Source organism: Apodemus sylvaticus, chromosome 10, assembly GCF_947179515.1.
Source record: "Apodemus sylvaticus chromosome 10, mApoSyl1.1, whole genome shotgun sequence".
In the NCBI taxonomy this organism is placed as follows: Eukaryota; Metazoa; Chordata; class Mammalia; order Rodentia; family Muridae; genus Apodemus; species Apodemus sylvaticus.
Window position 1 is genome coordinate 7,102,783 of NC_067481.1, and position 13,034 is coordinate 7,115,816.

At 53.4% G+C, this 13,034-nt stretch overlaps 1 protein-coding gene across 2 annotated transcripts; it reads right to left on the reverse strand.

The window, feature by feature from the left end:
* Nucleotides 1-1,085: 1,085 nt before the first annotated feature.
* On the reverse strand, nt 1,086-11,489 carry Cdr2l (cerebellar degeneration related protein 2 like). Of its 2 annotated transcripts, none has more exons than XM_052196384.1 (5): nt 11,400-11,489; nt 4,982-5,094; nt 4,581-4,729; nt 4,057-4,221; nt 1,086-3,839 (listed from the first exon to the last, which is right to left on the reverse strand). In XM_052196384.1, exons 1-5 carry the CDS (start codon nt 11,476-11,478, stop codon nt 2,948-2,950), a joined length of 1,398 nt encoding a protein of 465 aa, XP_052052344.1. In that variant the 5' UTR covers nt 11,479-11,489; the 3' UTR covers nt 1,086-2,947. The 2 variants fall into 2 exon arrangements, with proteins under 2 accessions (XP_052052344.1, XP_052052343.1); XM_052196383.1 differs by having other exon boundaries at nt 1,086-3,842.
* Nucleotides 11,490-13,034: the final 1,545 nt, after the last annotated feature.

Consider the following 13,034-nt stretch of genomic DNA (forward strand, 5'->3'; position numbering starts at 1 on the left):
TGTATACCATGTGCATGCCTAGTGCCTGCAGAAGCCAGAAGAAGGCATTGGATGCCCTGAAACTGGATCATTGAGATCCCTTGCCTGGGTGCTGGCAACCAAACCCAGATACTCTGCAAGAACAAACAGTACTCCTTACTGCTGAGCCATCTCTTCAGTCCCAAAACCATGTCTTAAAAAAAAGAAAAAGGAGGAGGAGAGGGGCTGGGGGTATGACCCAGTGAAAGTGTTTGTCTAATAAGTGTGGAACCCTGGCTTCAGTACTTAGTATCAGATAAACTGGACATGGTAGCAAATTTCTATAATCCCAGCACTTGGGAAGTAAAGGCAGGAGGGTCAGAAGTTCAAGGCCACCCTTACCACTCACCACATAGCAAGCTTGAGTCTAGCTTAATATCCATGAGATCCTGCCTTTTTTTTTTTTTTTTTTTTACAGTTTCAGCTGGCTGTTCCTGACAACTGACAATCCTATTCAACCCTTCACAACTAATTCAGGAACCTTTTCTATGTATGTCTTATTATTTTTTTACTTTGTTTATGTGCTAAGAAAACTCATTCCATAACTAACTTCCCTTTGGATAATGAGACCAGTAGGAGAATGAGTTGAAGGCAAAGTAACCAAAATATAATCAAGGTTACGATCAGTTCCATCCAATTATTCATCTTGCAGTCTGTGTCCTACCATGAGATCCTGTCTTAAAAAGACAAAGAACACTCCCCCACACACTGTCGATCGCCCTGCCTGATAGAACTCCACCTTCCTGCATCCACTGTTCGATTACTTGCTTTTATTTGTAGTTGCTTTGGGGGAATCTCCCTAAGCCAGAAAGTTAACTCTAGGCCAATATAGAACCTTTGTGCTTTGTTCACCAGAGTGCTTGGCATAGCTGACTCTTCACAGATACAGACTTTCCTAAGTGCTGATTGCAGGCTGTCTAATCATAGGTACATAGTCAGGAGAAAGCTGAGATTTCAGGGTGCAGAGAGACCTCAGAGGACACACCCCTCATCCGCAGAGCCAATGGCAGGAGGTAACAGGCCTGTGAGACATGGAGACGAAACTGTGGATCCAGGATCACTTGTGCTTTTAGAATACTGGTGCATTTTTATTAAAGAAGAGAATAAAGCATTTGTAAATATATTTCTCTCACGTATACTTCAAAGGTGATGCTGACCAGCTGCTACGGAACTGGGGAAGTGAACAGGCCTGAATTCCTCCCCATCCCCAGATGACAGGGACACACAGAGGGTCTGGAGGTGCCCAGCCCCAAAGGACGAAAGGTTCCAAGTCATGTGAACAGAAGGATCCAGCTGCCAGCTGGCATCACAGTGCCACCTGGAACAGCGTTGTGTCTCCAGGGATGTCGACATGTTTGATAAGAAAGCCCCTTTGCCCATTAGCAGGAGATAAGGCATGACGGTTCCCACTGGGTTCCCAGCTCTGAGGCCACAATCACTGCCTCCCGCTGGGTTGTATGGCTCCTTTGATTTCTAGAATCTTGGGAAGGTGGCGGAAGGAACCGGAAGACCTGAAGGACTGCTGAGGGCAAGCCAGGGGGGCCTGGGCATGTCTTAGATGATGCTTGACTTTCTAAAGTTTTAGACTAAAATATCGAACTCCTGACCCAGGTGGGGCCTCAAAAGCCCCCCCTGCCCCCTGTAGAGGTGGGCGGTAAAGGGCAGGCTTCCTGTAGAGAGGTGGAAAAGGGGACATTTCTTCCTCAACTTACGAATACAACGCAACATGAGGGCCCGGCAGTGGTAGGTCACACCTTTAATCCCAGCACTTTGGGAGGCAGAGGCAGGAGGATCTCTGAGTTGGAGGCCAGCCTGGTCCACAGAGTGAGTTCCAGGACAGGCAGGGCTATACACAGAGAATCCTTGTCTCAAAAAAACAAAAACAAAAACAAGAAAAAAAAAAAAACAGAACAAAACCCAGTAAGGACCTTGCTACCCCTGGGGAAGGACAGGAATGAACACTTGGACCTGGGTTGGTGACACAGGACATTCTGAAGGCTGCAGATGTGAACTGTCCCAGGGCTGGCCTGAGGAAGAGAGGACTGAATGAGACATCATGGTCCCTGAGATAGGGGCAGGCGCAGAGAAAGGAAGGAATGCGAAGGTGGCTTACAGGCTCGGGGGACCATCTACCATCCCAGCCCCTGGAAGGCTTCAGCCCAGAAGGTAATTCCAGGAATGGAACTTGGCTCTGAGAGGAAAGGGACACTGCCCGTGTGTGACTGTTGAGGGACTCCCTCTTCCTCTATTCAGATTGGCTACAGATCTGTGGTGAGCTGAAGACCTTTACCAGGGCTGGGGGTCGGGGTGCACTCGAGCCTGGCTAAAGCTTCCTATTCTGCAAGGTGGGAGCTATCTGCGCCCTGCTCAGCACTCTGGGAGTGGTACAGCTGGTGTTAAGGGAATGACAGTCGCGACTGGCAAGAAGCAGTGGATGGTCTAGGAGACCCCAGACACCAGCCATGGCTGGCTCTGAGGTCCCCCTTTCAAGTGTTTCCAGTTGTGACAAGGCTCCAGGAGGCCTTGCATTGCAAATCTCTCAGAAAAACAACTTTGGAGGACGAAGCCAGAAAGGCTTGCAGAAGACTGGGCGGCAGTCTGAGGGTGAGGCCTGGGGTCTAGAAGCCGAGGACTGAGGGAGCTGAAAAGCCCTCAGGGGCAGTGGTGGGGGTGGCAGTGGCGGGGTGGGGAGCGTGTTTGGCTTTTAAACTGAGCTGTGCCTTCAAGCTGAAGCGCGTGGCCAAGGGAGCAGCAGAGCCACCGGCAGGAAATAGGCTGTGTCCCCAGATCAGAAAGACCTCGTCCTCAAGCTCCAGCTACGGGTATATTGCTGCGCAAAGGGCGTTCTCATTTACCAAGGGGCTGCCATCCAGGCACGAGAGACCCCTCTGGTGGGGAGGCGGAGGGAGGCTACAGGCTTTGAGAGGGGTCACTTGCTGCTGTGAGTCTTGACTTTGGTGGCGTTGATGTCGGCCTTGGTCTTCTGGATCCTGGCAAAGATCTCTTTGAAGAGCGCCTTGTACTCAGGCTGGCTCTGCTCCAGCCGTTTATCCACAGCCTCCACGTGCTGGCTGAGGCTCTTCTCACCCGCCCTGCCCTCCCCCTGGCCCTCCTCGCCCCCCAGCAGGTCCCTCCAGGAGCTGTCCCGGGAGATGGGCCGTGAGGTCTGCACCCCCGCGTGCCGCACCCCGGCACCATGCTGCCGGCATTTGCTTAGCAGCTCCTCGTATTTCTCCAGCAGCGCGTGGTACTGCTCATCCACCTCCCTCAGGATAGACATACCGCGCCTGCGCACACTGTTGGCATGCAAAGTGAGGTTGCCGGCGTGGCGGCTGGCGGGGTCTTTGGCCACTATGGCATTGAGGGCTGTGTCACTGCAGCTCTTGCGCACTGCGTGGCTGGGGGAAGCTGCGGGCGAGGAGACGCCATCCTGGGCACTGGAGTCATCTCCACTGCCTGGCTGGGGGTCATCAGTCTCAGGCGCCTGAGTGAGGGGCGCCAGCAAAGCCTCGGCCAGGTGCTCATCCCGGGCCAGCAGGTAGGTCTTGGCCTGCTTCATCTGCTGCAGCTCCAGCAGCTCGGCCTCCAGCTCCTGCACGCGCAGGCGGCAGCCCTCCATCTCGCACAGCTGCCGCTCCAGCTCCGTGTACTCCTGGAGCACCACCGTGTACTCACGTTCCGCTCGCTCCTTGCGCTGCCGCTCCTGGCTAACCTGGGAACGGAGCACCCCAACCAAGGTCTGCAGTCGTTCGTTTTCCTGCTCCAGCGGCCGAGGACCCAGCTCCAGCGAGGAACTGTGTAGACGGAAGGCGTCCTCACATCTGCTGGGGGGAGGGGGCAGGCAGCAGTAGCTGGTCATGGCCAAGGCCCTGGACCAAAGTGTCACCCTCCATCCACCCCTCTCACTTTCCCGGCTGTCCTTAGCAAGTATCCTGATGGCTTAGACCAGACAGTCCTCCTTCCCAGCCACTGTTCACCATGCACCTCCTCTTTCATCCCTCAGCCATCTCTCTCTGGGGACACCAGGGCCTTGCCTACCGGGGACTCGTACACAGCTCCTTCAGGCAGGGGAAGGTATGGATGGTTCTCCTGCGTTCCCGCTTCTCCCGGCGAACCCGAAGTTGCTCCAGGCCTCGAAGTTGCTCCACCTGGGCCTGTAGCTCCTCGACCTGGGACTGCAGGCGCTCAATGGTCTCCGTCAGCCTGGAACAGGATGAGGACACGCATGGGAGTCATTTCTTGATTTTTTTTTCTTTTTTAAAAATCATTAGGGCTGGAGATATGGTTCGGTCACTAAATGCTAGGCTCACAACCAAAATGTTAAGATTGATTTGTGTGTGTGTGTGTGTGTGTGTGTGTGTGTGTGTGTGTGTGTTTGTGTAGGTGGAGTTGGAGACCCTGGAACTGGAACTAGGTGATTGTGAGTCATTCACTGTGGGTGCTGGGAACTAAACTCTGGGCCTAGGTCAGCAAGCACTCAGCCTGGTCCTCTAGGAGTGTGGGAATCTCCCCCACCGGTCCCATGCTGCCCCCGGGGTCCCCCTCACCATCCCAGCCCTTACCCGTGGATCTTCTGCTGGGCAGCCTTACTCTCCTGCACCAGCCTCTGGTTGGTCAGCTCCAGGTCTCTGGCCGTCAAGTCCAGCTGCTCGTACACTTTGGCGTGCTGTTCATTCACGAGCCGCAGCGTGTCCAGCTGCTTGGTCAAGTACTAGGGGAGGAGGTAAGGTGGAGTGAGCCTTTACGACAAGGCAGGGACAGACATCACTGTCTGTCCCTCTACCACTCCTAGGCCGACTGGCTTTGAGAGGTTTAGGAGCTGGAGACCACAGTGCGGTCTGCGATGGGGTGGCAGGTGGTGAACCGTGAGGGTAAGTTACAAGCTGTACAATGGTGCACACAGGCCAGAGCCGGAGGGAGGCTCTAGAAAGATGGGAGAAGGTAGAGCCTGAGGCCCCCTCACCTCGATCTCCTGCACCTGCTCCTCATTGGTAGAGTACATCTGCTGCAGGGACTCCTCCAGCTCCTTGTTCCTCTCCAGCAGAGTCTTCCCGAGCTCCGCAGCTAGGTGCAAGTCTGGGGTGGGGCGGGGCAAAGAACCACAAGCTTGAGGCCAGCTAGGCCTCCAGAAGCACTTTCTCAAAAACAAACAAACAAACAAACAAACAAACAAACCAAAGGTGGGTAAAGATTTGAGCCTGGGAGATCACTTATGTAATCCCAACAGCTGGGAGGCTGAGGCAGGATTGCAGCAAGTTCCATGCCCAGTCAGGATTAACAGGGTAAGACCCTGTCTTAAAAACTGGGCGGTAGTGGTGCATGCCTTTAATCCCAGCACTCAGGAAACAGAGGCCAGAGGATCTCTGAATTCGAGGCCAGCCTGGTCTACAGCATGAGTTCCGGGACAGCCAGGGCTACACAGAGAAACCCTGTCTCAAAATAATAAAAAATTAAAAAAATAAACCCAACCAACCAAAAGCAAAAACCTTAACGCTACAGTACTAGAAATTAAGAGTGCTTCCTGCCATTACAGAGGATCTGGGCTCGGGTCCCAGCACCCACACGGCAGCTCCAGACTGTTGGTACCCTAGCCCCAGGGGATGCAGTGTTCTCTTCTTGCTTTTGTTGGCACTAGGCACTCACATGTACATATACCTACATGTGTAACGTGTGTAACGTGTGTAATGTGTGCAACATGTGGGTAACACATCCATATACAAACTTTATTAATCTTTGTTTAAAGTCACTGACAGAGCTGGAGGGATGGCTCAGCGGTTAAGAGCACTGACTGCTCTTCCAGAGGTCCTGAGTTCAATTCCCAGCAACCACATGGTGGCTCACAACCATCTGCAATGGGGTCTGATGCCCTCTCCTGGTGTGTCTGAAGAGAACAATGGTATACTTATACATAAAATAAATAAATAAATAATTAAAAAGAAAAGATAAAGTCACTGACAGCAAACAGTAAAATAAGACTGGAAAGTTCAGTGCTGGGAACAGTAATGTGGCTATCCACATGTGTGAGGGTATATAAAAGCCAAACTAGGATTAACGTCACTGTATTAAACCCTTAGTGTAAATCACCACCTTTTGTGACAAAACTTTCCTAGAAACGGGATTTGTGGGGCAAACAGTAGGCCTATGCAATCCATTCGGCCCAAAGCAGAAAGCTCTGATTTATTATTATTATTTAACGTTATGAGGCTGTTTGTTACACCAGTCTTCATTCTGGGTCAATGGTGTAAATCTGGACCAAGATTTGTAAGAACAACTCTTCTGGGGCCAGTAAGACATGGTGCTATTTTTACACATAATGATAGTTGTGCCTTCCCTCAAAGACAGATGGGCTCTCTGGTCCCCCCTCCCCACCCCCTCACGTGCACCCTCCGGCAAGTTTTAGATACATGGTTGTTTCAGCTACACCCTCTGCTGAGGCCTTCCTCTTGGACCTATGGAGCAGGGATACTGGATGGGTGGAGGGCAGAGCTACTGCACCTAGACGAAAGGCCAAATCTTATCAGGAACAAGCATAAGTAGCTCCCACAATGAGGGTAAAATGTCTTTTTCTTTCTTTAAAGATAGAATATCTTGTAGCTCAGGTTGGCCTCAAACTTGCAATGTAGCTGAGAATAACCTTGAACTGTCTCATCCTGCTGCCAGTCCCTCCTGAGTGCCGGCAAGGTGGGGGTGTGCTGTAGCATCTTCTTTTATGTTGGGGAATCAAACTCAGCATTTCCTGCATGCTAGGCAGGCACTCTACTGAGCTGAGTCCCCAGTGACGTCTGTTGTTTTGAGATATGGTCTCACGTGCTCCAGGTTTTCCTTGATATGTAAGGACGGTTGTGCTTTAAACACTCTAATCCCATTGTCTCTGCCTCCCAAGTACAGGGTATAGACAAGCTCAGAGTGGGGTGAGGTTTCAAAATAGCAAGGGGGGGGGTGCTCTGGAGCTGAATTAATCCGAGATGCCGGCTTCATGTCCCCATGTCACCGGGAGGCAAGTCCTTCTAGCTAGACTGTAATGACAAAGCCTAGAACAAAACCAGTTTTCCTGAAGGAAACTAAATCAGATCAGATATTTAAATCAGATACAAACTCCATAGTCTGGGCCAAGTAGCCTGCCTGCCTGATGAAGACGGCACCAGTCACCTAGTGTAAACCTAGTAAGGCAGTTGAGGACATTTGCCGTATGAGTTTATATACGTTGGGCCAAAATCTGGCGGCTTCAAAAAAGTTGGATAACAGCCTTGTGATATATCATGTGCTTGAGAATAACAGAGGTGGGAGGAGGCGAGGCTGGTTTTGAGGGATCCTCACCATCTTCTCGGTCGGTCAGTAACAGGATAGTGGTGTTCAGTTCATCCCTTTCCTAAACCTTGCAGGCCTTGGTGCTGGTGATTCGTCTAGGCCCCGCCCCACAGTTACCTGGCAACAGCCAGGTGTGTCTAACTCACATAAAAGGGGCTGCTTGCCCCTCCTCCTCTCTTGCTCTTCTCCTCTGGCTCCTACTCCCTTACCCGCTCGCTTCTCCCTCTCTCTGCATTCCTCTTCCCCTCTCTCTCCAGGTGCTCATGGCCCATGGCCGGCCTCCTCTCCTCCTCCTCCTCCTCCTCCTCCTCCTCCTCCTCCTCCTCCTCCTCCTCCTCCTCCTCTTCTCTCTCTCTCTCTCTCTCTCTCCCCCTCCCTCCCCCCTCTCTCTGCCCTCTGCCTTTCTCAACTCCCCTCCCATGCCCTGAATAAACTCTATTCTATACTATACTGTCATGTGACTGGTACCTTAGGGGTAAGGGATGCCTCAGCCTGGGCCCACAGAGGCACCCCCTTCCCCCACACTATACTGCGCCTCTACCAAACATAGCCCTGGCTTCTCTATCTTTTTGTAAAACACAACACTTGGAACTGTTAGGTGGTCTAGGAAGTAACCATATACCATATACCTGTGGCCTGTGACAAGACCCTGCAGCCCAGTCCGAATTCAAAGCCAGAGGAATGAGGAAAAGTCCAGGACAATTCCAACGCCACACTCCTCCTTCCAGAGGAGTGAGATGTGTGAATTCTCCCTGCTCACAGGCTGGGAGCCCAGCGTGGGGGTATACCACACCATGAACAGAAAGACATCGAAGACTTTCTTGCAAAGACAGCGAACGTGACTTGGCCACCTAGTGATCCAAGCACGATGGAGGAAGGAAGACAGAACGGACACTGCTTGGGGTGGAGGCGGGAGAATCTCAGGGAAACTGGATCACATTGCAAGCTAAGCTGGTCGAAGCGACCCGGAGGGAGGATGGCTGGAGTCTAGGCGCTATAGAGCAAAGGGCCGCGGAGAACCAAGTACTAGGGGAGACGGCTTGCGGAAGGCTTGCGGAGGGCTAGTGCCAGTTCTGGACTGGGAAGCTAGCTGAGCAAGATAGCACAGAGCAACAATAACCACCCTGTTACGTCCGATTAACCGGCAGCTCTGAACCACGCCAGGGGAGGTACTGAGTCTGCGCTGCCACGCCCCCTGACCCTAGGGGCTCTCTGGGGGCTTCCTTTAGAGGACTTTTGTGGTTATTAAAAAGCACCCTAGAGAAAAACAATACCCTAGAGAAAACAAAAGAAGCCCCCCATGCCGGAAATCACCCGTTTGGCTGGGCATCATGGTAAAGCGAGACAGACTCTTGACCGAGAGACAGGAAAGGGACAAGGAACAGGCCAAGATGGATTGAGGTGGAAGACACAAGCTGGTGGATCTGGGAGTCCTGCCCTCACAGGGCACAAGAGTCAGGAACTCAGTAAGGCCTTTGGTGGGTAAGCAGGGAGGAGGAGCAGGGTGGAGGAAGGACATCCCTTTCCTTCGCAGTCAGCATTCTCAGGGAGGGAGGACTGAAGGTCAGGCTGGGCAGGAAGAGAGGTCAGGCCTCAAAATCTGTGACTCAGCAGCCATCCCTCCCTCAGCCTGGACAGAGGTGGTCACAGGTGGAGGACGGGAAAGGCAGAGAAAGAGCCAGTGCTTATAATTAATTCATGACTTTTTCTATTTTTACAGGTTCTCAAGTTAGTGGGTGGAGGGAACCTAGCAGATCTAAGACCCTCCCCACCTGTCCCGTCCACCTCCTGCCTCCAGGACAGAGCCACACTAAAGCCAAACACAATCTCTGGGGACAATCTATTTGGGGAGTGGAGTTGGGGCTTGGCCCAAGGTAAGGGAAAAGAGGCAGGACGGATTCTCCACGTGGGGGTGAAGACATCACTCCCTCTGTAGGTCTGGGCAGATGGGAAGGACAGAATTTGGGGACCGTGTAGGAAGTGGGACACAAACGGACCCTCTGACATGACAGTCTTTTGGCAGTCGCTCCACCCCATCACCCAGTTCTCCGGGCCTGGCATGCAGGGCTGTGTGGCTAGACTTCCCGTGTCCCTATAGACTTCCCTTGTCCCCACTTCCCTGTCCTTCCTTTGGCCCCAAGCCTTGGTTACAAACATCCCTTCTCCCAGCGTGCCTTCCTTCAGAGCTCTTTGCTGAGGGGACTACGCTGTCACACAGTGGCTACTTTAACTTCCCACTTCCGTCTCTTCCACTGGAATTCAGGGTCAGGAGGACAGAGATTCCACCCCTAGATTCTGGCACAGCCGCTGGCAGGAAGGGCCTCTTTCCTCACAGAGTTTTTCATTACTGGGTGTCCCCCTGGTTCCTGGGCTCTGTCCCCCACCCCCAGTTCCTGGGCTCTGTCTATGACTAGAGCTGCAGGCCTGATCAGCAGGACTCAAGAAGCAGGAGGGTGTTCGGGAAGCAGGAGGGTGTTCGGAGCTGTCAGTCAGTCCTGCTGGGATGGCAGTTCCTGTCCCTTGGCAGAAGCCATACATCTCCCACTCCTACTACAAGGCTTCTTCCTCCCACATCTGGGCTGGGCATGGTGCCAAGCCTTCATTAGGGGTGCGGGAACTAAATGAGACGGCCATGGTATTAGCATCTGCCTCCCCTAGAGGCTATCTTTGCCAGAAATCAGCTTTTCATCTTTCCTTCTGCGCTAGCCTCTCCCAGAAAGCCATCCCATAATCACTGACATAGAGCATACAAGTGGGCCTCCCCCATCAGCCCTTGTGCACCCAGAGGGTCAGGCTATAGCTGTGCCCAGGTCCCAGGACGATGTCTGGTGCTCACATGGGGCCAGTAGGTGTGTTTACAGAGTAGAAAACTTTTAGGGGTAGTGGCCAGGACAGAGAAGAGGGCGCATGGGGGCACGGGGCAGTTCATTGCGTAGCAATGTCTAACTCAACACCTCCACCCTGCAGAGCTTCCCCAGGGTTCTGATTCACTGACAAGGACAGGGACAGCCCCTCATCTGCAGGAGAAGCTTGACTGTATGGGGAAGTGGGTCAGCAGACAAAGGCTGCAGGGTCCAAGTGCTTCCCACCCCGGCAAAATCAGGGCTCTGGGCCCGACGCACGGAGACCAGGCCTTCATGGAGCGCACACTGTGTAGGCTCGTGTTTTAATACCTCAGAGCCTGCAGGTGACCCTCACCCTCAGGGTTTCAGTAAGAACCGGCAAAGAAGAGGATGGTGCCCAGCTACACCAGCAGGCCTTGGCCTTGACCCTGACCCTCTTGGGCCTTCTTGTCAAGTCAGCTCCACCCCTCTCAGTGATGTCATTTTAGCCACCTCATCACCAGCTTCTAACCCCTTTCTAGTCATTCTCTAGGTCCTCGGAAGAGAGCCTCGGAAGTGACTCCCTCTTCTTTTCCCCAGGGATCTCATTTGGCAAGAAGTCTGAAACTGCTAAAGGACCCCTTCACATCCTGAGTCACTTGGGTGGAAGCCCCGTGCAGGGAAGGACCAGGGAACGCGTGTCTGTCTGTCTGTCTCTCTCTCTCTCTCTCAGAAAGGCAGATTGGAGACTTGCAGCTTCTTCATAGGCATGAGCCTCCACCACCCCCTTTCTGGGCAGAGGGAAACAAGTTGGGGAAACTTTCTGGAAGTCTTAGAGCTCAGAAATTCTGGCCCGGACAGGTGCTGGTGATCTGAAGAGATGACTTATCTCAGCATAAAGTGCATTCTTAGCAAAAGTACCAGGGACCTCCTGTGGGCCCCAAGACTGCCACCCCACCTAGTACTCGGGGCCCCGTAACAATATCCTACCAGGATACGAGCGAAAGTAGTTGCTGCTACTAAAATAAGAAGGGCGATGGATGCCCTGTCAACTGGACACTTTTGCAAGTCTCTCTCCTGCGTCCGAATCTCCCAGGGCAGCGCCCTTCTTGGTCCACGTCCCCATTCTCAAGACGCATCGTGCTCTGCTGGGCTCACCAGCCCAGCCCTTTTCTAGGTGATACCGCCCAACAATGGAGTAGTGGTCAGGGGTCTCGGGGCACACGCTGTTTCCCTCCCCAACGCACTCACCCTGCTCCAGATCCTGATGGTCGTACCAGGACTCCTCCTCCTCTGCGGAGTAGTCCTCCATCCCCGCGGCTCTCCGCATGGCCCCGCGGGTGGCGGTGGGCGGGCGCTGCGGCAGCTCAGGGCCTGGGCTTGCAGCCCGGGACAATGCGGCGGAGGCAGCCCGGGCTTCCAACGTCGCGGGCTCGGGCTTCAGCGCCCCTGCGCCCGCCGCCCGTGATCGCCATCCGCTACCGGCCGTGCGCCCAGCGGGGCCTCTGGCTCCCGCGCTCCCCGGGTCCCGCCGAACTGGGGACGCCGGGTGGCGGCGGCACAAAGGGCGGAGGGGTGGGGACTGCAAAGTGGGACGACAGCTGGGACCACCCAGGACCGTCTGCAGGGATGGGGCGTCAGCAGAGTGCGGGTGCAGTGGCGGGTACCCCTTGCCCGCCTCCGGCCGGTACACCACCCGGCCTGCGCCGCGACACCCGGAGCCGCCGCTGCATCTCCGCCCGGCCCGCTTACAGCTTCCCAGGCCGCCAGCTTTGCGGGGTGGGGTCTGCCGCCGGAGACCAATCACAAGGCGTATGCAAATAAGGGGCGGGCCGAAGGCGAGGACCTTCCTGGTGTCCTGGTCCGGGAATTGCTGGATCAACCCTCTGTCCTGTTTTTCCTCCACGTCCGACTTTTATTTATGCCCATCTGGCATTATTTTGTTTGCTTGTTGTCTGTCCTTCTGGCTCTTCTGGGAGCAAGAGTCTGTCTGATGTCCACAGTGGTCCTCACCTGCGGAGAACGTCCTTTAAAATGGTATTAATTTACAAACATCTTTAAGAACCTTGAATGGGGGTTTGGTTGCTGGAACACTCGAGGTCCTGAGTTCTTGCTGAGGATTTGAGTTCGGTTCCCGGCACCCACGTCAAGCAGCTCACAACAGCCTGTAATGCCAGCTCCAGGGAAAATCTGACACCTCTGGCCTCTGTGGGTACTTGTAATGACACGAACTCTCACACGTAGAAAACACACGCACAAATGATTAGAAAGAGGTAGGCACAGTGGTTCCCTCTTCTAATAACAGGAGTTGGGAGGCTGAAGCAGGAGGATTGTCTTGAGTTCTTAGGCCAGACTGTTTTACACAGCATTTTCCAGGTCAGACTAAGCTACAGCGAGGGAGTTTTTCTGTAAACTAAACTAAGCAAAGCTAAACATTACTTTAAGGGGGGTTGAGGAGGTGGCTCGGCACATTAAAAGTGCTTAACGGGGTTTTTTTCTTTTCTTTTTTTTTAAAGCAGAGTGTGGGGCTTGTTCTTGTAATCCCAGCTCTGGAGCTGGGGAGCTAAAAGAGATGGATCAATGGTGTGCAGTAAACCTAGCCTACTTGGCCAGTGAAAGGCCTTGTTTCAAAAAAAACCAAGGTACACAACTCCTGAGAAATAACACCTGGAGGTTGTCCTTTGCCCTCTACACACACATGAACACACATGAGTGAACAGACACATACACATGTGCACGCACACACACATACGCACATGCATGCATGCACACACAAATACACACATGCACATCTACCTTTAATAACCCAAGTCTTAGGCTGGAGAGACGGCTCAGTGGGTGGTAAAAGAGAGCAAGTTGGGGGTTGGAGGAATGGCTCAGTGGTTA